At 39.5% G+C, this 26,152-nt stretch overlaps 1 protein-coding gene and 1 pseudogene across 19 annotated transcripts in view; one reads left to right on the top strand and one right to left on the bottom strand.

Moving 5' to 3' along the window:
- Nucleotides 1-26,152, top strand: part of DLGAP1 (DLG associated protein 1) — a 1,086,743-nt gene that overhangs the window by 700,328 nt on the left and 360,263 nt on the right. Inside the window, exon 1 of one of the 19 annotated variants that reach the window (XM_008261110.4) lies at nucleotides 15,033-15,155. The exons of the other annotated variants lie outside the window; for them this stretch is intronic. Coding sequence (XP_008259332.1) covers nucleotides 15,105-15,155 — 51 coding nt within the window. The 5' untranslated portion in view covers nucleotides 15,033-15,104. Of the gene's footprint in view, nucleotides 1-15,032; nucleotides 15,156-26,152 lie in introns of those variants that run through there. 19 annotated transcript variants of the gene reach the window in all.
- LOC149123791 (small ribosomal subunit protein eS1 pseudogene) lies at nucleotides 4,947-8,931 on the bottom strand (annotated as a pseudogene).

The following is a 26,152-nucleotide window of genomic DNA, read 5'->3' as shown; positions in this document are numbered from 1 at the left end:
ATAAATATGGAGAGCAGTGGAGGTGTCAGGTTGTTCCAGGATTGAATGGGATGGAAGAGGGAGAGGGATAAAAGAAGACAGCTGAATGTATGATTCTGGAGGTCAGGAAGATGCCAAGATTGAGGAAAGGTGTATGGGAGTCATCACGTGGGAAGCAGGGTTGAGCTTGAGAGTGAATGGGAGCACAGGCCGATTTCCTGGGCTATACAGGCAGGAAAAAAGGAGTAAGCAGTGCTAAAAATCATGAAAATAGCAAGAAATCAGAAAGGCATGGAAGCAAAGTTAATGATTTAAATAAACAGGGAAAGTTTAACAATGTCAATTACCAAAAAATGGTCCAATCAGGCAAGCATTAAACTTGGCAGTTAGGAAGTAACTATTGAATGTGCCAGCAATTTCCCTAAAGTGATGGGGTAAAAATAATTTTGATCATTTTAATAAATGCTTAATATTTGTAATAATAGTCTAGCATTATAATGCAAATTATAGCTACAAATGTATGCAAATATACCAAAGCTATACTATTCATTTTTCAATTATTTGGCATTTAAAGTTTCTACCATTTTCCACCACAATGAATGATTCTGTGAATGTCTTTTTCAATAAAAGGCTAAAACTTTTTTCTGTACTTTTAAATATTATGTGCCATATTTCAATTCAAAGAAAAACACTAGTAAATCTTAATATCTCTAAATAACTTTGAGTATCTTATTATCTCTAAATAATTATTCTAATTATGAGTATTTATTCTACAGAGACTTAATTCATTTACTTAAGCATCAGGGAGACAGAGAGGAGACAAAGAGACAGAAAGAGAACTCTCTTCTGATGGCTCATTCCCCAAATGACTGCAACAGCCAAAAGACTGGGTCTGGCAAGTGCTTGGGCCGCTGCATCTGCATGGGAGACCTGGAAGAAGCTCCTGGCTCCTGGCTTCCGTTCAGGCCAGTTCCAGCCATTGCAGCCATTTGGGGAGTTAACCAGAAAATGGGAGACCTTTCTCTCTGTTTCTCCCTTTCTCTGTAACTCTAGCTCTCAAATAAATAAGTGAATAAGACTGCGCCTGGGCTAAAGCTGGAAGTCAGGAATGCAAAAGTCTCCCACTTGGGTGTCAAGAACTAAATTACTTGAATCATCACCACCACTTCCCAGGGTCTTCGTTAGCAGGAAGCTGGAGTCAGTAGCCAGAGCTGGGAATTGAACCTAGGTCCTCCAGTGTGGGATAAAGACTTCCTAGCTGATAGGCTAAACACACACTCCGTAACAGCTATTTTGCGGAGACATTGTTTTGCTGTTTCCACTGTTTTGATAAGGAGGCATCAAAAATCTCTGGGCTGTTGTCTAACCCATCGTATATACATCTAAAGCAAGCGTTTTCTTTGTGCTATGTGAAAGCCTTCAAATGATGCAACATTGTACTATACAATAATTTGTGCATGAGTCATTTTCCTTTCTTTATAATGTAAACAATTTAATTCCTATTAGTAATAGGTTCTTCAGTTTCGAATGACTAATTTTCCACCTATTAGCTATTTTTGTTGACCTCACTTCACTAGAGTTCCTCAATCTAAGTTTAATTTTAGCAATCACAATTCTCTCATCTAATTAACAAAGAAATTGGGCCATTGCCTCAGTGGCCTACATTCAACCTTATTTTGACTGGCTATTTTCTAATAATGTTTCACTCTCTCTTCCACCTCTGTACCTATAATAGTGGTTGCTGTTCCATTGAGTTCCTTCTCTTTCCCCAGTTTTCTTTGCACTCCTTCTTTCACTTTTAGCATTTATTTTCCTTTTCACCTTATTTACTTAGTAACCTATCCAAATCTTTTACTGCTACAAATGTCTCAATAAGCATCCAGTTGCTTATTGAAAAGAAATTCCTGAAAGTAGACAAACTAAGCCAATGGTCATGCAACATGTCAAAGCTTTCTGCACAAGTGATCTCTGGAGGGTGTCTTTTCACCCCAGTGGTATTTGCCAATCTTGATGCCCCCTTTACAGATTCTGATTTATTTTGAATCCAAATCTGCCTCTCTTTTACATGAAATATATCCAATTGTTCTGCCACATGGCAGTTCTTTGAATGTTTAACAAGACCATTATTTACCCCCTAAGTCATCCTGGTACCAGCTTCAACAGACCTAATTTCAGCTTGTTGAATTCTTTATTTAGTAGAGGGTTAAGCATGTAATTATGAAGTAAATTGAATGTCATTGCAAAAATTAAAAGGAAAATAGGAACGGAAAGGAGGAGGAGGGTAGGAGTGAGGGAGGCTAGATTAAAAGTATCATGTTCTTATAACTGTATGTAAGAAATACATGAAATTTGTTCCATTTATATAAATTTTGAACAAATTTAAAATGTGATTCGAGCCCCTAGAATCACTTGCATAATTTTTGGAGAGCAATAAGGTGTAGTTTCAAACAATGGAATTTAATGTCAGAAAATGAAGATTTCCATAGCAACTTGCTCACTTACTGTAATTTTAGGTAAATTTCTCTCTAGATTACATTTTCCTTGAAGAATTACAGTGATGATAAGATAAGTTGTATATGTGAACATATTTGTAAATTATAAAACCCTAAACCCATGTTGTTGTTTATGATTTACTGGTATTAATTCAAATAAATAAATCTGTTGAACAACAACAAAAGAATAGGACTATAAGCAGGATCCCAAATGAGAAACTGTATCTTGTCCCAAGAAAAGAAACATCCCTCTTTGCTTGTGACATAATTGTGTGAATTCCATTGGGTTTGGACTGGCTTGCACTCAAGGAAGATCTTTGCATATGATCACTCTACATCTTATTAAAGTACAAGCCTGTCAGAAAACTATGTCAACCTCAGACTCAGCTAAAATTTCTGGGACCATTTTTCTTCATGTAAAATGATGTTGATATGTTTGCTTTCTCTGTTACTGTGTGCTTGGGTGGTTTAATGTGCATAGAATATTATATTCATCTTTATTAGGTGTTATTAGATTTTAAAAAAGCAGTAACAAATGATGATAAAATATTGAGGAAGAGATATCTTGTTTCTAATTCACCCACCTAAGGGTGCAATTTGATGAATGTTTTCACTGTCAAAATTGGGGATACTTTATGGGGCAGGCAATGTGGTACAGCAGGTCAAGCCCCATATGGGAGTGCCTGGAATCAAGAGCTGCCTCTGTGTCTGATCCAGCTTCCCCAATAATGCATTTGGGAAGCAGCAGATGATGGCTTAAGTTCGTAGGTCCCTGCCACCCATGTGGGAGACCCAGATGGAGTTCTGGCTTCAGTCTGGCCCACTATGGGCTTTTGTTGGCACTTGGGGAGTGAGCGAGCTGGCTCACTCCCCCACTCACTCACTCTCTCTGTCTCTCTCTCTCTCTCCCCACCGCTTTCAAATAAGTAAAATAAATTTTAAAGCTTAAAATAATTCTACTAGATATTGGAACAAAAGACTCCTCGTTCACTTTAAGATTTAACATTGTCTTACACCAGACAAGGGCTATTTGAGAAAGGAAAATTCTAATACAATTTCTTTCAAGAACTTGGTGCAAAAAATTTTAATAATCATAAGAATGTTAAATGATTAAAAATAATGTAAAATGATATAACCATGTGGCACTGATTTAGTAACAAAAGGTCACATTAGCAAAGATAATCACTATATAAAGATAATTAAAAATTAATCTTAATAGAGAATGGGATGGGAGAGGGAGTAGGAGATGAGATGGTTTGCAAGTGGGAGGGTAGCTATGGGGGGGGGGACTGCTATAATCCAAAAGTTGTACCTTTGAAATTTATATTTATTACATAAAAATTTTCTTAAAAAATAAATAAATCAGCTATAACACATAACTCATGGCACTGAGAAATCAAAGGAGAAAACACATATGACTCTCTCAATATACAGAAAAAAGGATATTCCAAATTATTTAACAGCCATTGATGATTTAACAACAACAACAAAAGAGCAGGAATAGAAAAAAATTCCTAAGATGCATCTCTATAGAGCCCATGAGAACCTTATGTCATGTGAAATCACTAAGAAATATTTCCCCAGATCTGCCTTAATCAAAGCAGCCTTTTTTCATGAGTCTTCCTACTTGAAGGAGAGCTTGACCATACAGAAAATCTTAGGTTCCAGGCCGGCATTTTGGTTCTGGACCAGTGTTGTGGTGATGCAGCAAATTAAGCCACCACCTGCAATAGCAGTATCCCATGTGGGCACAGGTTCGAGTCCAGGGTGCTCCACTTCCAATCCCGCTCCCTGCTAATGCTCCTTGGAAAGCAGCAGAAGATGGTCCAAGTCCGTGGATCCCTGCCACACACGGGAAACCTGGATGGCATGTAGCTCAAGCTCCTGGCTTCAGCTCCAGGCATTGTGGCCATCTAGGGAGTGAACCCAAGGATGAGGGATCTCTCTCTCTCTCTCTCTCTCTCTCAACTCTGCCTTTCAAATAAATAAATAAATCTTTAAAAAAAAAAAGAAATAAAGAAAGAAGATCTTTGCTTCCTGCCCTCTTTCTTTGGTTTCTTCTAGACACTGCTTGAGTGTGTGCTTTGATTAAATGTTTCTACAGGTAAGTCCAATATCAACCTCATTTTCTCTCCCTTAACTGACTTAATCTTTTTTGCTAAACCAAAGGAATATCCCCCAAAATTTGTCTGGAGTAAGTCTTTGAATTGAACATTCTGGATTACTTTTCACTAATACAATATATATGCCTTTTTAATAAGTAGCCCCAAGGCTTTTTATTTCAGAAAAGTTTTATTGAATCATACTTTAAGATAATTATTCTGTTCCATTGTTTTGGCTTTCTTCTTCCAAAATTTTGACTGTATATATGTTGGATCACCTTTACCTAACTTGAATATATTTCCTTTTTTCTCCATTCTTTCTTTTTTTTTCACAAATAGGACTTCTTTATTTATCATCATTAAAGCCTAAATTTTAAGAAGGTTCTTGGACTGGTGGTTCATGTCCATCAGCTCATTGCACCTGTCTCATCTCCAGTGGCTTTTCCATAATTGCTACCATGCACCATGCACCATGAAGCTCCATGGGTTTTCCCAGTTCAAACTTGGGTATCTTCAGCATGTTTACTTTTCTAACGAAGGCCATGTAGAGAAGGTAAATAGATTGGCAAGCCTTTTCTATGTCTTTTCCAATACTGTTTGGAATCACTTTATTGACCACTTCTTTCAAGTCATTTGTTTGCACCTCTCATGTCATGATTTCTATCATCCTCTCTCAGATTTGGCAGACCTGTTGTGCTAAGCGCAGGAAGTCTTTCATATCTGATCGTTGCATTTTTAGTAAAACCAACATGAAACAGATGAAGCAGATAGCCATCAGTAGTCCTGATGTCAGCATGAGCTTCAATCATGGTCTGCCACTTTTTGTCCAAGGAACACATTTTGTCACAGGAAGATCCATGCCTTGGAAGTTAGGCAGTTTTTGCCCTGAACATCCTTAGAATCAGCTTCAGTTTTCTAAATGTAACTTCATTGTTCTGAAGATCAGCAAGACTCGTTTCAAAAAACACGACCTTGAAACTATCAAAGTCTTGATGCAATTTATGTTCCTTGAGTCCTTGTGACTACTGTTTTTCCAATATTTCTTATATTGAACATAGCAGGTGCTTTAACATCATACCAGTCTTTCTTTTTTCTTTTTCTTTTTTTTTTTTTTTTTTTTTTTGACAGGCAGAGTGGACAGTGAGAGAGAGAGAGAAAGAAAGGTCTTCCTTTTGCCGTTGGTTCACCCTCCAATGGCCGCCACGGCCGGCACGCTGCGGCCAGCACACCGCGCTGATCTGATGGCAGGAGCCAGGTACTTATCCTGGTCTCCCATGGGGTGCAGGGCCCAAGCACTTGGGCCATCCCCCACTGCACTCCCGGGCCACAGCAGAGAGCTGGCCTGGAAGAGGGGCAACCGGGACAGAATCCAGTGCCCCGACCGGGACTAGAACCCGGTGTGCTGGCACCGCAAGGTGGAGGATTAGCCTAGTGAGCCGCGCGCCAGCCAATACCAGTCTTTCTTAGAAAGTAGATCAGCCACTTTCTTCTGGGTTCCTTTTTGATGCTTTTCATAAGGTGCTTGTTCTTGCCAACCTTCATGGTGGTGCTCAGAGAGCTAAAAGACTACTCTCACATTTTCTTATGAAAGTTTCTTCTATATGCTTCCAGATATTCTCTAATCATTCCTTCTGTCATTTTATGCAATTGCACTATAAACAGGGTTGTGAAACTTTCTACTTTTCATCTCTGAATTATTTATTTGCTTTTTTAACCTTATTTATTCCTTCATTCATCTTCCTTACCTTCATTTCCTGTTTTTGCCTGCCAGCAAGCTAACAGTAACTTCCTGTTGTCTTCCCATTTCTTCCATGAGTTCTTATAATTCTGCTTTGTGATTTTACTTTGTAGCTGTAGTTATTTTATTAATTATTGGTTTATTTTTAATTTATTTTTTAATTTATGTTTAAGGAATACAAATCTCATGAGTACAACTTTAGGAATATAGTGATTCTTCCCACCTACCTGACCTTCCACCCACACTCTCACTGCTCCTCCTCTTCCCTCTCCCCTTTTGAGTCCACAAACTCCATCAGTATTTAGACAAGGTCACAAGCAAAGTGGAAGTTCTCTCTTCCCTTTAGAGAAGAGTACATCCTTCTTTGATGGCGACTTCTTTCCAATGGGGTCTCACTCATAGAAATCCTTCATGTAGAACACATTTTGCCGCAGTGTCTTGGCTTTCCATGCCTGAAATGCTCTCATGGGCTTTTCAGTCAGACCAGATTCTGAGGTCAGAGTGTTACTTAAAGCGATTGCCATTATATGAGTCTGCTGTATGGACTGCTTCCCATGTTGGAACATTCTCTCCTTTGTAATTATATCTATTATTATTATCAGGCACTTGATCCTATCTATATGATCACTTTAAGACTTAATCCTATCTATATGTTCACTTTAACACTTAATATGATCACTTTAACAATTAAGATGGCATTTTTACTCCCAATTTTAATGGGATTTGGAGAACCTTGACAAGTTTTAAAACTTTACCCTTAGAAATAAGCCTGTAGGAATGTATGCATAACTCTACAGCTTTATAGTTACAAACTTCCTCCTCTCTCTCTTATTCCCACTCTTATTTTTTATTGGGATCTATTTTCAATTGACTTTATATGCATATGATTAACTCTGTATTAAGTAAAGAGTTCAACAAATAGTATGAAGAAAAAAATGAAAAAACAAAACTGCTCTTTGACAGTCAAGACAAGGGCAGTGTCAATGTACACTATGGAATACTACACAGGATTTGAAAAAAGATGAAATCTGGTCATTTGCGACAAAATGGATGAATCTGGAAAACATCATACTTAGTGAAATAAGCCAATCCCAAAGGGACAAATACCATATTTTCTCTCTGATCTGTGAGAACTAGTGGAGCACCTAAAACTAAATCTACAGAAGTGAAATTGACACTTCTAGAAGAGATGACCTGACGTTATTTTAAGTAATGATGAAATATAGAGTTACAATTTTTCTTTTTTTAAGATTTATTTCTTATTTATTTGAAAGGCAGAGTTACAGAGAGAAAGGAAGAGATAGAGAGCAGTCTTGCATCCTGTGTTCATTCCCCAAATGGCCCCAACAGCTGGGACTGGGCCAGCCAAAGCCAGCAGCCTGGAACTCCATCTGTGCCTCCCACATGGGTGACAGGGTCCCAAGTATCTGGACCTTCTTTTTCTGCTTTCCCAGTTGCCATTAGTGGAGAGCTGGATTGGAAGTGAAGCAGCCAGGATTAGAACCAGCACTCATATGCGATGCTGACATTGCAGGTGGTAGCTTAACACCCTGCACTACAACACAAGCCCTTGGAGTTATGTTTTTATTATTCTTTGTGACAACATATTTTTCAGGTGAGTTTTCATTATTTACAAGATATTTATGACTGATCCTTTTCATAGTTCTTTTTTGTTTAAAGATTTATTTTATTTTATTTGAAAAGCAAAGTTACAGAGAAAGAAAGAGGAACAGAGAGAGAGATGCCTTCAGTCCATTGGTTCACTCCCCAAATAGCCACAATGGCTGAAGCTGGGCCAATCTGAAGCCAGGAGCTCCTTCCAGGTCTCCCACATGGGTGCAGGGGCCCAAGCACTTGGCCCATCTTCCATTGCTTTCCCAGGCACATTAGCAGGGAGCTGGATCAGAAGTGAAGTAGCCAGGACTTGATCTGGTGCCCATATGGGGTGCTGGTGCTATAGGTGGTGGCTTTACATACTACACCACAGCACCAGCCCCCTTTTTTCATATTTCTTACAGTTTATGTTTGTGTATTACTTTTATGTTTGTGTATTACTTTTATGTTAAACCTGCTTGAATGAGTTGAGTTATCTTAGAAAAATCACAAGATTCCTGGGGCCGGCGCCATGGCAACTTGGTTAATCCTCCGCCTGTGGCGCCAGCATCCCATGAGTGCCAGGTTCTAGTTCCGGTTGCTCCTCTTCCAGTCCAGCTCTCTGCTGTGGCCTGGGAAGACAGTGGAGGATGGCCCAAGTGCCTGGGCCCTACACCCGCATGGGAGACCAGGAGGAAGCACTTGGCTCCTGGCTTCGGATTGGCATAGTTCCAGCCTTAGCGGCCATTTGGGGGGTGAACCAATGGAAGGAAGATCTTTCTCTCTGTTTCTCTCTCTCTCTCTCTCTCTCTCTCTCTCTTTCTCTCACTGTCTAACTCTATCTGTCAAATAATAAAAAAAAATTTAAAAAAGAAAATCACAAGATTCCTATGGCGTCTTGGAGGTTATTAAGGGTTTCCTTGGCTGCTGTACAGTTACATTCTGTTATTTACAGTACGATGTGTCTGTGCACACAGCCTTTACTCTCAGAAACAGACCTACTTCTGGTCCTCCTCAGTGGCTTCATGGTTCACTTCACTGGCCAGCACTCACATGGGGCACGAATGATACAGTCACTTTCAGGAATACTTTTAAATATTTTTCTGGCCCGTAATGTGATACACTATTCATCCTCCATCACTGTCTTGATCCAAGTCTTGTCTTTGTTATTTTATACTTTCTTACCTACGAGGCAGGGACACAGAAGGAGAAAGCTTCCACCCACTGCTTCACTCCCTGAATACCTACAACAAGCCAGGGTCACAGCCGGGAGCAGGAACACAATCCAGATCTCCCACAAGAACCCAGTTACTTGAGCCACCATTGCTGCCTTCTCCCAAGAGCCGAAACTGGCAGAAAGTCAAGAGCCAGAACTGGGACTCAAACCCAGGTACTCTGATGTGGGACGCAGGCATCTTAACCACTGGGCCAAACATGCACCTCAATCGCAGCTTTTCCACAGCCCTTTCCTTCACCTCAACCCCAGTTTCCCAAAGCCCTTTCCTCTTAATGTAGGACCTCGCTCTGGGGAGTGAACATTCGGTGGCCGTTTCTGAGTTCTGCTGTATCTCGATTCCGTCGTACCTCCCATTTACCTACCATTTTAGCACGACTCCCCTCCTTGGCTTTCCACCTGACTCAAAACTTCGGCCTTCGTGGATTTTCTGAAGGTTTTGCTGAAAATGTGATTTGTGGGCACTTCTTTTCATTTTGTTGTATTGTTGTTTTTGTTGTTTGGAATGGCTTCCAGGAAAAGTGAGAAAATTCAGTTCCTGTGAAAAACAGTCCTGGTAACATTTAGAAATATTTCCTCTTTTTTTTATGAAGCTAATTTTGCATAAGGAAGCTCAATGTGTGTGTTTACCTGTCAACCAAGTTAATATTCAAAAATAAAAATAAAGCACAGTCAACTTAGCATACTTGTTAGTAAACTCAAATGCTTCCTTTAGGGCTAAGAGAGCTGCATTCAACAGCCTGTTTTAGAATGATGCTGATGCTGAGTTGCAAAGTTAAGCCCATCAAAATATTATATACAGAACATATCTCTTTGAAGATTTGTAAGTTTTGTCCATCTTCAGTCTTTTGCTGCTACTGTTTTATTAACAATCTTTAAGATTATTCACATTGATGCTGTGTCCTACCAAAAGTTGTTGGAGTTATAATTTAAGTAGAAAAAAAATCAAGATTGATGTTTTTAGGTGCCCCCTCTATTTTAACAGAAAAATATCTTCATTGGGAAAATTAAATTATTAATCTAGTAGGTCTTACAATATTTGAATTCAATATACTACATGCTAATTTTGTAGGCAAAATGTATGTTTTTGAGTAATAACGGTTCTTCATGCTATAATGACACCATAGTCACATTGGCCAGGGAAGATATAGAATGATCATATCTATAAACAAGAACATCAGTATTGACATCATATATAGAACATACACTTAAAATTATTTTTCTAGTAATAGTTATACTCTCATTAACCTCTCACCACAGCCCACAATTTAAGAACTCTGTCAATAATTCATTTTTAAAAATATCCATTAAATGTGTACTATTGAAGTAGGCACTTAGCTGCATGTTTAATATGCCAGCATATTATGCATGTTTAGATGCTCATATCTGATGTTGGAGTACCAGGGCTTGATATACAGCTCTGCTCTTGACTCCAGTTTTCTACTAGTGGAAACTCTGGTAGGCAACAGTGTTGGCTTAACTAATTGGATTCTTTGTACCCATATGGGAGACCAGGATTGAGTTCCTGGCTCTGGCATGGCCCAGCCCCAATTGTTGCAGACATTTGGGAACTGGTGAACCAGGACGTGAGAGCTCTTTCTCTCTCTGTATCTCTGTCTCTCTGCCTCTTTGCCTCTCAAATAAATAGAAATCTTTAAAGTTATGTGTTATTGCTATGCCCTGTATAGAGGAAAAAAATGCAGTGATGATCAGAAACAGAAATGATTTTTGACTCTCAAGCTGCCTGTTGTCCAGTGATGAGATAAAAATTTATTCAATCCAATCACAGGGTGAATGTAAATTTACTCCCATAGTAAAGGCTACTGTTGAATTATTCTGGGATGTCTTCCCTGGTTCTCTAGCAGTGAACTCTCTGTAATCCCAGCTGTCTCTTTCCTTATTGGAAGGAACTGTGGCTGAATTCAGCTTCCCACAGGATTCAGGATCCCATGGACTCTAGGGCATGTACAATTGGTAGTTTTATGCACTCTCCTAGACATCTGGTACCTAAGATCACACCCTTGAGTCCCTGAACCCAAATGTTTAGTCCCTGCTTTCTCTCATGCAGCACACCCCTCACACTTGCCTTAGTGGAAAGGTGACCAACAGGGAGCCAAGTCTCTCTAAGGTGAACTTAACTAAGAATTAGCTCAACCCAAGCAAGTCTTATCAGAGATGCTAAAGGTATGGTGACCCATATGCATGCTGAAGTGTCTCTTCATAATCAAATGCCATTTCCTAGTGATCACGTTGCTCAATAGATACAAAGGAGATGCTATCACACAGACTTGAAGTTCAGTGAAGGATGCCTGAGGAAGTAATAATGGGGATGAGATCGGAGGGAGGGGCCAGTATAAATTAGGTGATGAGTCCAGGGAATCTTGTCTTGAGAAGAGGGATGAGCAAAGGCAGAAACAAACAAAAGGATAGGATTTGAGCCTGGCATGGCCAAGGGACCATGATGGTACAGGTGAATCTAGATGGAAATGCAGGACCCGGTCATTCACAGCCCTGGAGATGGTTTGAAAATTTGAATCTTGAGATCCGTGGTGGGGGGTGGTGGTGTGAGGAGTGGGGAAGACTCATATCAACTTTGCCTTCTGATGGAGTGAAAAAAGAAGTACAATGGATGGCCGGCGCCTCGGCTCACTAGGCTAATCCTCCGCCTGCGGCGCCGGCAGCCTGGGTTCTAGTCCCAGTTGGGGCACTGGATTCTGTCCCGGTTGCCCCTCTTCCAGTCCAGCTCTCTGCTATGGCCCAGGAGTGCAGTGGAGGATGGCCTAAGTGCTTGGGCCCTGCACCCGCATGGGAGACCAGGAGAAGCACCTGGCTCCTGGCTTTGGATCAGCATGGTGCACCGGCTGCAGCGGCCATTTGGGGGGTGAACCAATGGAAAAGGAAGACCTATCTCTGTCTCTCTCTTGCTCACTGTCTAACTGCCTGTCAAAAAAAAAAAAAAAAAAGCAGTACAATGGAAGAAGAGAACCAGGGAGATGACAGACAAATTCAGTATTCCATGTGAAAGAAAACAGTGATTGAGACTAGGATAGTGACAATGACAGTGAGGCAGGTGGAGAGTTTCCAGCAATTCCAAACCTACAGGACTTGGTGATGTGGAGGGAGATGGAAGTTTCCAGAAAGGTGCCTATGTTTCTGATTTGCACTACAAACAGTGGTGCCATACACTGAAGTCTGGAACTCCAGAAGAGCCCAGTGTGATACTATGAGGCTGGTGGAGATGGGGACACAGTGAGTTTGACTTTGAAGATGCCAACTATGCAGTGCTTTGCTAAGTGGGGTTCATATGGGAGCAAATGTAAATTTAGAAGTTATCCGCATAGAAAGGATTTTCCTGGAGCTCAAATTTCTCTTCACTCTGCTTCTCCTTCTACCCTTTCCAATGTGAAAATCATTTCCTTTGATAGAGAAAATAGTAGGAAAATAAAAGTTTTAGAGTTTGATATTTGGTCCTCCTCTCTCCCCACAACTGCTCCTCCTCCCCTTCCTCCTCCTTCGTCATCATCTGTTCACATTACACCATCTGGACCAAACCTCGGAATTTTCCTTGTTCTTCTCTTTGTTCTAACTCACGTCTTTGAAAAGGCCTTTTATTTCTTTACTGTCTTTGTTTTTGTTCCTTAATAAATCTACAAACTTTGTTTCATTCTGGACTTTAACCCTCTTGTTGCAATTTTTATAGATGCTCAACTCTTTCTTTCACTATATTCTTTAACTGTGAACTCATCAGTCATGTTTAAAACAAGTTTCTTTAATTTGAACACTTCAGAGCTCTCCTTGAACAGTTGCTTTTCTTTTACAGGCTTTCATCTTTTATTATCTGGATCACTTGATATTGTATCGTTGCAACTGTGTTCTGTGATCATATCTTCTCTCTTGAATCATCTACCCTTTCATGTTCTTTAATCAAAACCAACTCTCCCTGTTCTTATTCCCTTCCTCTTCCTTCTTCATCCACTTTATCTCCTTATCCTTTTCCTATCTATCCTCCTCCTCTTCGTCATCCTCTTGCTCTCCCCATCTCTGATTTTTGGGAGCTTTCCTGATCAAAAATGAGCCACAAAAAATCACTACCCTCAAATGGCCTTTGGGTATGTCTACAGCCTTCTAATTCTCTAAAGTTTCCCACAGTTGGGCCATTCTTTCTCATCCCTTTCCTTTCTCATCTTCCTTTCACATAATTAACTATTATTAATTTAATTATATGATTATATTCATTAAATATGTTAATAAAATAATTCATATAACTGTGAACATTATGTTATAATATTTGTGTGACAGATTCATTTTATTAGCATCTTTATTGAAATGTCATTTACACAGCATAAAATTCTCCTGAAGTATACACTTTTATGGCTTTGGTGTAGCTATAGAATTGTGCAACCATTATCAAAATCTAAGATTTTAAGAATATTTTCATCATTCCAGTAGAAAACCCTGTGCCCATTAGCAATCACTTCTCATTTATCCTCATCCCAAGCCCAGAGCAACCACCAAGCTACCTACCTGTTCTGGAAATTTCATTTAAATGGAAACACAATATGTGATCTGTGACTGGCTTCTTTCAATTAGCATCCTGTTTTTCAAAATTCATCTGTGTCATAGCATGCACCAACACTTTGTTTTTCAATACCAGATGGTATTTTATGATATGGATAGTCTGCCTTTTTTTTTAAATCCATTCATTAGTTGATGGACATAAGATTTGTTTTCACTTTGGGGTTAGTGTGAATAATGGTACTCTGAGCATGTGTGCCCAAATTTTGTGTGGACATTTGTTTTCATTTCTTTGGGTATATGTCTGAGAATGTAATTGCTGAGTGAAATGATAACACTGCACTCAACAATTTGAAGTGAATCATTGAATTATGCCTCTTCTTTATCATTTCTCATTAAAAGCAGTCATGCTTTGATCAAGTCAGGAGAGGCGAGTTTTGGGGTTTGGTTTCACATAGCAACAGAATCGAGTGAGTTGGAAAAAATCTCTGCTCTAAACTAAAATTGCTTTGCTTTGTCATGTTGTCCTTGTCTATTGATAACCTAGAACTGGTCCTGCTGTTGTAACTGCAGATTTCTCTTGATAAAGCTGGATTTTAATAAATGCTTCCTGCTCAAATTTTATGAAGTAAAACACCTGGGAGAGGAGACTGCAATAGCTCCTTTGCCCTGTTGAGAAATCAGACACATTCTGGCGGGGCTGCTTTTCTATGGGAGTAAATATTTTGAAAATTGAAAACTGTTTGCCTAGAGGTTTCTAAAATATGTTTAGTTCTTTTGAAGAAAATAAACGAATTCTTAAGGGATATAACAGTTTTTTCTTAAAAGGAAAAAAATCTTGATGTCCAGAAGACAGATATCGATTGATATTTTACTCCTAGATGCCTTGAGTCCTTCTGTTTATTAGCTGTCTGCATGTTGTGTCCAGTTTGTGTGTATACACATCTGTTTTCAAAATTGTGTGCCACACACCTGTCCTCCCATCACTAGTCGAACAATCCAGCCTTCTCTTCTCGCAAATTGCAGGGATTGCTCCCCCATACAAACTTCTCCTTGACAGAGTACACATTCCCTTCAGATGTGTTGTGAGGTGAATTAGGAGCCCAAGGAGCCACTGAGAGAATGAAAAAGAGCCATGTAGTTTTGCTGGGACACTGAATATACAGGACCCTGTGACTATCTTGCTATGCAAAATTGCACAGGCTTAAAAATCTGCACTAAGTATTCATTTGTGTGTTATTTTTCAGTTCTGAGATTTGATTTCATTAAGTATCTTCCTATGAATGAAAATTTGAAATTGCAAGTCTACAGTTGTGAGCCATGGCCACACACCCTCCCCCACGCCCAGGTCCTGTGTTTACCTCCTTACTCACCCACTTTGCTTCAGCAAATCATAGAGAGAAGCTTAGTGCTCTCAGCTGCACTATTCCAAATCAAAGCTGAGATGAATAATGAACTTAATTTTCCATAAAGACATTCTGTTTGGCATTTCAGCTAATAAGGTAAGCTTATACCAATTCTGGGCTATGGAAAGGAAAAGAAATAGTCCTTTTGTGCTTTGTTTCTGTGCAAATTCATAATTTTTGTCTTAACATGCTAGAGTTAATTTCATGTGTCTTGATGTTTGTGAATCTGGAATGAACAATTTTGCAAAGAGTACCCCCAGTGCACCCTTTTCCTTTGATGAGGTTGCTTATGGAACCAGAGGGGTTTGGGGAAAAATCCAGTTTTGTGGTATGAATGACATCTGTGTGATAATATTTGTACCATCTATAGTACAGGGTGAATTTAGTTAAACAGCAGAATATTCAGATGCAGTCAAGACAGAGTAAATTATTTAAGCACTGATTGTTGAAGATGTTTGGCATATAGAATATAAGTTGATATTGAATTTGCTCTCAAAAAAGCAGAGTATATACATCGTGTTGGTTTCTGAATCATTTCGTTTCTAAGTACATGCTATTCTAAAGAGGGTAGCAATCTTCAATTGCTAAAATTATTCCACAGTTTCAGTTTAGGTGGGTTTTATTTTGTAAAATTGTGTTTTAAAAATAGCAGCATACTAGTAATGTGAATTTTTGTTATTACTTTCTCGATTCTAGCGCAGCTGCAATGATTTCTGTTCACGTGGAAAATGTACTTATCCGATAAGTTCATAGAATTAGAAATCATCAGCTCTCTCTGAGACTTTGATTGCTAACTTGGCTACTGTCTCTCAGAAAAACAAGAAGTGATGAGACAGTTACTAAGGTGGCTTTGCTTTCTATGACACTGCTTCTTGGTGTTTAACACAGGAATTTCAATTTTAGTCAGATCATAGCACAAATACCTGAAACTAATAAAGGCTTAGCAAGATGGAGAAATTACAATCTTTTATTTTCTCTAAGAATCACAAAAATGAAAAATATAATTAAGATATGGGTTTTTCAGGCACTCTGGGCTCACTGGCATGTCACCTGAAAATCAGAGACTCTATTCTCTCAAAGTAGGTGACCTCAAAAGATATTGCAGAAGGTTTATTCAAAAACAGCCAAAATATGTGGGAAAAATTTTTTGGAGAAGTAGAAAAGAAATGTTCTTCCTATTCCTACTCTCATCTTTGCATTCTGTTTTTATGCCTGGGAGATGAGCTGTTCACACCAGGTGCTTTTGTTTCTTGAAATTCTTTAAACATTACAATCAAACTTTATAGACACAGAGGAACTTTTATTTTCTCCCCTTAAATTGTTCACTATGTCTGTTTTTCCTAGAAGTAAAAATGGTGAACTAAGATTTGGAGCATGAGTATTTAGCTACCAATAATTATTTAATTTCACTTAAAATTTCATCTGTGGTCCACCTAAAAATTTTAGACATTTCTCTTAGAATGCCCATAATTTAGTAAGCCTATGAGAAGTAGGAATCTGGGATTTCCAACTATCAAAGTAATTTTTAAGAACAACAAGATAGATGTGGTTCATACTTCAAAATTTTAAAATATGCTCAATTTCATGGCTATTCTGTAGAGCTACATGGAAAGCTCCACTGTGGTGGGTTGGCTAGATTTGAAAGGTGTTTTTTTTGTTTGTTTGGTTTTTTTGGGGGGGTTTTTTTTCTGTTTAACTCTCACACTTCATCTCTCCAAATCATCCATTTTTACTTTCTTCATTCTGGTATTTCCCCCATTTCCCTATTCCCCATTACCACTAATCAAGAATCCTTAGATTGCTCCGTGTTTTAAAACTGGCAGCAACAAACCCTTCTAACCACCAAGCTGTTGTCTTTTATTTCCTGCAATTTGTACAATAAGAAGACTTCTATATACCATCAAGACTTTTAACCCACAATTGTCACCTGACACCAAAGTGATGAAAATGTGAAGGTGTTTGGTCAGCATCTTTTGCGTGTTCTTCATTCTGTAGTGGTCAACTTGTGCATGCTTCGGGATGAGGTCCAAAGTTGTTAGTCCTTTAAATTATTTTTAGCGATGCCAAATGCAATGTGTGTGTAATTTACAGACTCACACACTAACTCTCTGTTAATTAATGGAGAAAATCTAGAGAAAGCAACAGTACCTCCTTCCCTATATACACACACACAGAGAGAGAGAGACCACAGAGCAGCCACCAACTGAGGACAGTGGTGACTGGTACAGCAGTGCTGTTACAGATGGCCTACCATCGTCAAAAGTTCTTGGCACTATGGATGGCACAGAGGACTGACAGAAGGCAGCAAACAGATTTGTTCCCAGATACTAGTGAAGCCCATTCTTGAGGACAATCAGAATTAACTGGAGTAGGAACAAAAATGAGAGAGGACTGAAATATCAGTGGACTTGGTTATTATCATTAACTTGACCTCATTTATGCTAACAAGCTGGGAGACCCAACGATATCTGGTTACAAAAATAAAGCCGTTACTCAAAGCCTAACATGCTGAAAACTGTACTCAGTTGCCCAGGTTACCCAGGAGCTGCCTTACCTGTGTTTCCCACGCTGTAAATGGCACCACTCTACCCGTTATTTTCAATCCAGAAACATAGAGGATGACCCTGATATGGCCTCTACCTCACCCTCACATCACATCTCTAAGGCACACTCATGAAAGTTGGTTGAATGAATGAATGAATGAATGGAGAGACCATCAAGTCCTATACATCTTATTTTTATGCACCTCTGTCCATTCCCGCTCCACTATCCCAGTTAAATCTCTCTCATCTCTCACTAGGTTTTTGTAAATACCTCATAATTGGTATTCCACCTCTAGTTTCTCTTCAGTCTGTCTATTCTGCACATTATAGCTCAAATGATCTTTCTCAGTTGGAAATGGAATCACTATGTCTGCTGCTTTAAAATCCCTCAATGGTTGCTCTTTATCCTCAGGATAAAGTCCTAATTCCTTAACATGACTCACAGGGTGTGACATAACTGAGGGCCTTTTCCCTCTCACAGCCTCATTCCCTAACACTCTCTCTTCCATGCGTTGCAGCCATTCTGAGCTATAATTCACTTTCTCGTAGGTACCAAGTGCTCTTCTTGCCCAAGGTCTTTGCATGAGTTCCTTCCATTTTTGTCTCATGTCCATCAACTCCAAACTTACCTTTTCCCTACTTAATCCTTTCTCAATCTTCTAGTCATGTCAAAGATGGCAATTCCTTTTGGAAGTTCTTTTCGACTGGCTATATTTGAGCGAACTACTATTTCCCGATATGTTCTCAGAACACCCATTATTTCCTTATCAGGCTTCTACTTTATGTAGGACAATTGCCTGTTTGCTTGATAGACTTTTTCACTAACCTATCAGTTCAATGAGGGTGGATATCCAGTATCTTATTCATGTCTGTGGTCCATGATTGAGCACATTACCTGATATGGAGTAAATTCTTCCAATGTACATTAACTAGTTGGGCTCTTTAAAAAGTTTTATTACATTTTGTCCTGATGATGTTGTAGACACTGAATGCAATCATTCCCACACAATTTTATGTTAAGGTGGCTCATATAAATCTCTTGATTTTCATGGTCACATTCCCATTTTAGAAATGAGAGAGTTGAGATTCAAGTTTCCATAAGTGATATTAAGGAATATGTTCCTCTGCCTTTTTTATTCCAGGTACCAGTTCTTTCTATCCTCCAAGTGGCCTTCTGCCTCCTTAGAGTAAAAGAAAAACTTAATTCTTAAAAGTATGCAGTAAGCAAAGGAAAATCTTTAATTTTTTACCTTCTGCCAGTATTCAGTCCCTTTTTGACCTCCAAAAGTCTGTCCAGAGTGTATTTTTCACTTATTGTTAATCTGAATGTACTTTTCTTTGTGCTAGATTCTTTATTCTCCAGCTTTCTTCTACAGCCTTTATGTCTACAGGAGTTTTCAGCCTTTCTTACTTTCTCTACAGTGAAAGTAACTGGGCCTCCATTGTCCTTTTCAATGGGGATTATTTTCCTGGTCATGCTCTATCATTACTGTTTCCATGGTGCTTTTGCCTGAACTCAGCTTGTCCTTAATGTTCTTCAACCTGAGCCTGATGTCAGCCTATGTAGGGGGCTTCCACTGGGGAAGCAAATTGCTGCTTGTTGCCACCCAACCACTTAATTAGCAGTACTCTCAGTGGAAGAAATATCTAGAAGTGCAGCTAGAGAAGGGGCATGCTCAATTTCTGGAAAATTTTCCATTTTCATGTTGACCATGATAGTCTTTGGGGTCTTATGATCCAATCCAACACAAATGAGTCACAAAATATGACAGACAATACTGTGTATGAAGAAGTAAAGCTTTTGAGTTGGACACAACTGGGCTTGAATCCTTTCAACTATTTCTCTATCTATATGACCTGGCCAAGTTACTTAACCTTTCTGTGCCCCAGTTTCTTCATCTGTGAAATGTAAATAATAATGATGCCTACAGTGTGATGTCTGGCATAGAATAAGTACTCAATTAACAATGCTGATGGTGTGAGGAACTGTACTCAGAGGAATAATGGTTCCACCCTAGGGCCATACTCTGGAACCAAGAAACTGAATGTTTCCAAATAGAACATTGCAGGCCAGCGCCGCGGCTCACTAGGCTAATCCTCCGCCTAGCAGCGCCGGCACACCGGGTTCTAGTCCCGGTCGGGGCGCCGGATTCTGTCCCGGTTGCCCCTCTTCCAGGCCAGCCCTCTGCTGTGGCCAGGGAGTGCAGTGGAAGATGGCCCAGGTGCTTGGGCCCTGCACCCCATGGGAGACCAGGAAAAGTACCTGGCTCCTGGCTCCTGCCATCGGATCAGCGCGGTGCGCCGGCCGCAGCGCGCCGGCCGCGGCGGCCATTGGAGGGTGAACCAACGGCAAAGGAAGACCTTTCTCTCTGTCTCTCTCTCTCTCACTGTCCACTCTGCCTGTCAAAAAAAAAAAAAAAAAAAAAAAAAAAAAAAAAAAAAAACATTGCAGATGTGACTATATTAAGTATCTTGGGATGAGATTATTCTGCATCACTGGGGGGTCCTTAAATGTAATCCTAAGTGTCCTTGTAAGAAGGCAGCAGAGGCCGGTGCCATGGCTCACTAGGCTAATCCTCCGCCTGCAGCGCCAGCACCCCGGTTCTAGTCCCGGTCGGGGTGCCGGATTCTGTCCCGGTTGCTCCTCTTCCAGTCCAGTTCTCTGCTGTGGCCAGGGAAGGCAGTGGAGGATGGCCCAAGTGCTTGGGCCCTGCACCTGCATGGGAGACCAGGTGGAAGCATCTGGCTCCTGGCTTCAGATTGGCACAGCGTGCAGGCCATAGCAGCCATTTGAGGGGTGAACCAACGGAAGGAAGACCTTTCTCTCTGTCTTTCTCTCTCTCACTGTCTAACTCTGCCTGGCAAAAAAAAAAAAAAAGGCAGCAGAAAACTGCATGACCCCAGAGAAAGGCCATATGACCATGGAGAAAGACAGAGGTTTAAAGATGCGAAACTCCCGGTTTTGAAGATAAAGGAAGGGTCCATGAGCCAAGAGATGCAGCTCTAGAAGGTGGGAAAGGTGAGGATGTGATTCTCCCCTAGAACCTCCCAAGGTATCACAGCCCTGCTGATCCCTTGGTTTCAGCTCAGTGAAACTATTCTGTACTTCTGGTCTGCAGAATTGTGAGAATCAATGTGAGTTGTTTTTAAGCCACTGAGCTTGTGGTCATTTGATACAGCTGCCAGGGGAAACTTAGCATGATATTTTGAGCACTGAAAGATGACTCCCAGTGAACTGATAAAGAGAAATAAAATGTTAATATAAGAAAGATGATATTATAGAGGTTGATGGTTTGCAATGGAGAGGCTGTCTGAGTATTCAGTGCATTTCTGCATACAGAGTTGGTGGTATCACAGTGCCTGGGTTAGAGGAAGACCAGAAGGAGTCGGTTGAACAATTGAAGCCATTTGTGGGTCTTTTAGACATAAAGACAAGTGATGTCTTACAGAGAAGCAGGACAATGAGTAGTGGTTGAGTGTGGGACATGACAGCGTAGGATGGCAAAGCAGATGGTGGAATGCCCTGATCAGAAGAGAATGATCAGTCCCAAAGTAAGGCTGGTTAGGGGAATTTCCCTAAGGCAACTAGCATAGGCCTCAAGACAGACAACCTGTATCCCAGAAACACTGTTGCTCTCAGTGTCACATTGGTGATAGAAATGTCAGGCCAAGAAATCTTTGAAAAGAACTCCTAGGTCATTAAACCACATCAAGACTATTAACACAAGACTAAGTACCCTCACAGTAATCTATTTCTTGCTGTACCCTGAGAGGTGTTAGTCCACAGTGAAGTTTGTTCATTTGAGCTGTCCACGTGTTGTACACAATTTGGCATCTCCCACAGCACACATGACACCTATTCATGGGCCTGTACCTCCTCACGCACTGTGTCCTCTCTGTGATGTCCTCTTCTGTCTTTTGCCAGAAGGCAGTGCCTTGCCCCTCATCCAAGTCTCAAGTCTCCTTGAACTGACTTCCATGCAAGTATTGTCGATGTATATAGATTCTAGCAATTTCCACACTTTACTACAAGCACATCTGAGTGTTCATTTCCCTCTCCCCTCCAGGAGACAGAAAGACCCCTGGGGACAAAGATAAGTCTGTTGTTCTGTGTCCTCCACTCCCATAAATGGGAATCTATGGGTGTATGGGAGTATATAGGTATATTGAAGGCACTCAGTAAATGTGAATGAAGAAGTGAATAGATTAATTCATTTAATTATATCTCAGGGGTACAGTTATCAGAAGATAAAGAGGATAAGAAAGTTCATGAACCCCATGGTCAGTGTCTAAAGAAAATAAATCCTTGTGCCCTAACCTCTCAAAAGTAAGAAATAATAGAAGGAAATAACACAAGAACATCTTCAAGCATGAAACCACTATTAATTTCATTATCATCTGTTTTATACTTCAAACTACAGCTCAATACCTGAGCTATAATTTAAGATCAAGTTCTCTTCACTCCCAAATCTAATTTTCAATCTTTCTTATGACATGACTTTTTGCCAAGGCAATCAATACAAGAATAACAAAATATGTGAAATGTATACTTCAAGTACAGTAAAATCACAGGTTGGTTTTGAATTGAACATGAGACATGTTTCTGAGACTTACAATTTTTTCTCTTAGGGTAAATTGGTCTGGTTAAAGACAAAATTTATGGGACTGGTATTGTGGCGTAACAGGTAAAACCACTGTCTGCAAAGCCAGCAGCATATGGGTGCCGTTTTGTGTTCCAGCTGCTCCACTGCCAATTCAGCTCCCTGATAATGGCCTAGGAAAAGCAGCAGATGGGCCCCTCCCACCCTCATGGCAGACCAAGATGGTGCCCCTGGCTCCTAGCTTCCACTGGGCTCAGTGCTGCGGTCATTTGGGGATTGAACCAGTAGATAGAAGATCTCTCTCTGTCTCTGTCTCTCTGTAACTCTGACTTTCAAAATAAATAAATAAAACTAAAAAAAACAAAATTTATAAAAAGGATGCCACCATTATCTTTGTATTACAGAAATAAATAAAACAATAGTAACACATGTTCACATTTGTCATACAAATTATCTTATGTAAGTTAAATACATTACAAATAAGTCATCAAGTGATTAAATATATACAGTATCTACCCACAACAAATAAAGCAACTCAAAAGGCCCACTTGGTATGCCCAAATTGCAAGAACAAATTATAAACTATTTCATCTTCTTTCTGTATCTTTTGACATATTTTGCCAACTTAGACTTATACATTTAACAACCTAACTGAGTTTACCTATTACCATAAACAAAAAAAGTTGCAGCTTTCCACTATATAGAAATTACATGCTTGTGACATGCATGGAGCATGTAATTTGGAATGCTTTCTGTGTGTGTAAGGCACAATGCCAAACACAGTAAATGGTGCAAATGTGTGCATCCAGCATGCACAGTTCCTGGTGCTTTAAAATTGCTGAGAATGTCTGGTCATGTTTGTGCATAAACCACGCAGCGGAATGTTTAACACCTGGAAGAACCTGAGTAATGTGATTAAAACTGCTGAGTTGCTAACAAAAAGTTGCCATAAAAAACAACTACCATTTAGTGTTTCAAGCAGACTAGTTAGCTTCACCAGCTTTGATTACTCTGTCATCAAGCCCATCATATAACCAATCTTCTTGGGCTATGACACCAAGAACACTCTGCTCTTTCACCCACTGAGTTATCCTTTGACCACTGCTGGTTGGCTATTATTCTAAAATCTATCTCTCTCTTCTCCCCACTGTGTTTTATTCTCCCCATTGTTTTTCATCTATGGCTCCATCTCAATCTACATGATTTTGAAATTACTAAGAAATTAGATTTCATCAACAGTAATATACTGGTTTTTTAAAAAAATGTATATTTTCCAAGCTACCATGGAATCTAGAGAGAAAAAAGGGTGTTTAACATTTGCCTATCCATGACTTTTATAATCTGAGATATTTCACTTTCTCAAAACAAAATGATCAATTATGTCTAATGCTTTTAAAAATTCAATATTTTTTAAAATTCTGTTTATGAAAAGGCTGAAGATACATTTGTATAGAGTATAAGATTAATAATGCTTGTTTTTTTCCAAAATTAATGTATTCATACCTGAGTCATAAAACACATACAAATCAAGCTGGAAAGAGTGAGAAGAAAATCTTCCTAACTATTCTCTCATTTCTGAATGCTTCCTTTTTATAGAAAGAAACAAACACTCTGAGCTATTGAGGAGGGAGAGCTAATTCATTTAACAGAGGTTTAAACATAAAAGGAAAAGAAGAAAAAATAACATATGCTTGATTCCAAAGTCCTGTTACATCATAGCATCCAAAATTGGAAGGAAGATGGAAAACACATCTTGAACACACATTCCGCGCACTTGGCTCCACCTCACAAAATCCTTGTGCCATTTTATTAACAAACTTTTTCACATGTAGCAGTTGGATCTAATGAGAGGCTAAATCTTGCCTTTGTGTTAGGAACTAATTTATTTTTTCCCTCATTCTCAGTTCCTCTGTAGCCAGCCACAGGGCCTCAAGAACCTGCTTCGTTGTTCATCATCAGCATTTATCACTTGCATGGAATGCCACGGGGTGCTCAGAACTATTGTACCATGCTATTCAAAAGAAAACAATAAATCCTTCCTCTTAGGGGGGACCCAGACCATTAAAAGCATTCTCCGAATCTAGGAAAAGGAAAGTACAGTGTTGATGAAACAATGTATCCAGTAGGAGGGCCACTTAGGCTCCCTCTGTGAGGCAGAGTCTAAGTCTCAGCTGTGGAAATGGGAGGCTGAGAAAGCTTTCTCCCTCTTAACCTGGCCACCCACTGCTGTAGCATCAGGTCAGCAGGCCACCTCAGAGCAGGAGCAGGTGGCAAACCTGGTTGGGAACAAGTCTGCTATTCAAGTCACATAGCAGGAGGGGCGAAAAGGGCAATTCTTCAGTGGGCAAATCCCTTCTACCTACAGCTATCGGTCAGGAGAACACCTGAAAACAGAAGACCTGTCTAATCCCTTTAGCCTGTATGAGTGCTCAGAGAAACCTCCCATAAAACTGAAGACAAAAAAATGTGCCATGGAGGTAACAGACACTGTACACTCACATGGACTTGATTTTCTCTTTAAAATTACTCAATAAATGCAATTTCCTCTCAAAGTGTATGTTTTTAATAAATAAAATCAAACAGAAGAAGATTCTAAGATAGGTATATTATTCTGGTTGGGAAAGTCATATGGTGCATTTGGTTTCATTTCCTCCTGGTGTCATAATCCTTTGCCATCAGCAATGCTGCCAAGATTGGAACACTGATTTTAATATTTCATACTTTAATTGACTATAGTTTTCTCATATATCTAGTCAGTCTGAAAATTCGAATGACAGTCTATTTTCAGTTCAACCTATTTGAATTCTTTAGTCAGACTCTGTGGAATCATATGACAGCAGGTTTCAGGCTAATATTAACCACTTCTTATTTTTGACAGATTAGTGTAAACACTATTAAGTAGATCTACAAAGTCAGGTAAAATATACCCAACATTATCCTTATATTCATCTTTGTAACCACAGGGCCTACCACATAGCAGCTGCTCAAGAAATGGTTTCTGGCAGAATGATGGGGGAGAGTAGAGGTCAGGAGGATGAAAAAAGAACCAATTTCCACATGCAATTAGGAGAAAGTCTTCCCACCCATGCTTCTATTTCCATTAAGTTAATTACAATCATGAAATGCTGAAATTCAGGCAAGACATTCAGATCCGTGGTTGCAATCAATTCCAAAAGAACTATCATTTATATATTAGAAAGGAGAATATTTTCTGTGAAGCCCTCACTCCATAAAAACTTACCATTCTTATATAATGTAAATGGTAACTGTGGCATTAGAATTCTGCTGCTTTCTCCAACGGATTTTTTTTTAAAGCACCCACAAATGTCATCTCATCTATTTTTAAGCAGAGTGCTACTGGATAAACAGCCAAAGTGTCTAAACCCAATGGGAAAATTCAAAGTTTAAATAAGCTATTTTTTTTATCTCATTGGAAATCAGTGGTACAGACTGACACAGAACATATGGGTTTGTGCATACAGCCACATGTAGATTTTCTTAACTTTGAATGCAAAATGATAGCCAAAGCTGAAGAAATAGGAAAACAAAGTATGTTCTCTAATGATGATTCTTTGAAGATTCTAATTTATGATTTGCCAGTCCCAGCTTTCATCAACTTCCAGTTAAAATTGCTTCCTTAGGTTGCCTCTGCACATAATAGAGCTGTATCTTTAAATGTAGATACGGTAAAGAAAACACAAGTTTTTTAAACACTAGATCAACCTACAACAATAGGTTGTAGGTTTGAGGCTCTTCCAGAAAACTCATGTTTAAAGGAAGTTACCTATGTTAAATGTGAAAAAATTCAAGCAGTACAGAAAGATATAGCTTTGAAAATAAAAGCCCTTGCCCCTCCCACCGAGTCCCATTCCTGCTCCCCAAAGATAACGACTAATGTGACCATTTTAACATTTTCCTCCTGATATTCTCTACATATAGTCAAACACAT

This window comes from Oryctolagus cuniculus, chromosome 10, assembly GCF_051225735.1.
Source record: "Oryctolagus cuniculus isolate XC-2025 breed Fujian yellow rabbit chromosome 10, ASM5122573v1, whole genome shotgun sequence".
In the NCBI taxonomy this organism is placed as follows: domain Eukaryota; kingdom Metazoa; phylum Chordata; class Mammalia; order Lagomorpha; family Leporidae; genus Oryctolagus; species Oryctolagus cuniculus.
The sequence above is the reverse complement of the archived record's forward strand: the minus strand, read 5'-3'. Positions and strand labels throughout refer to the sequence as shown.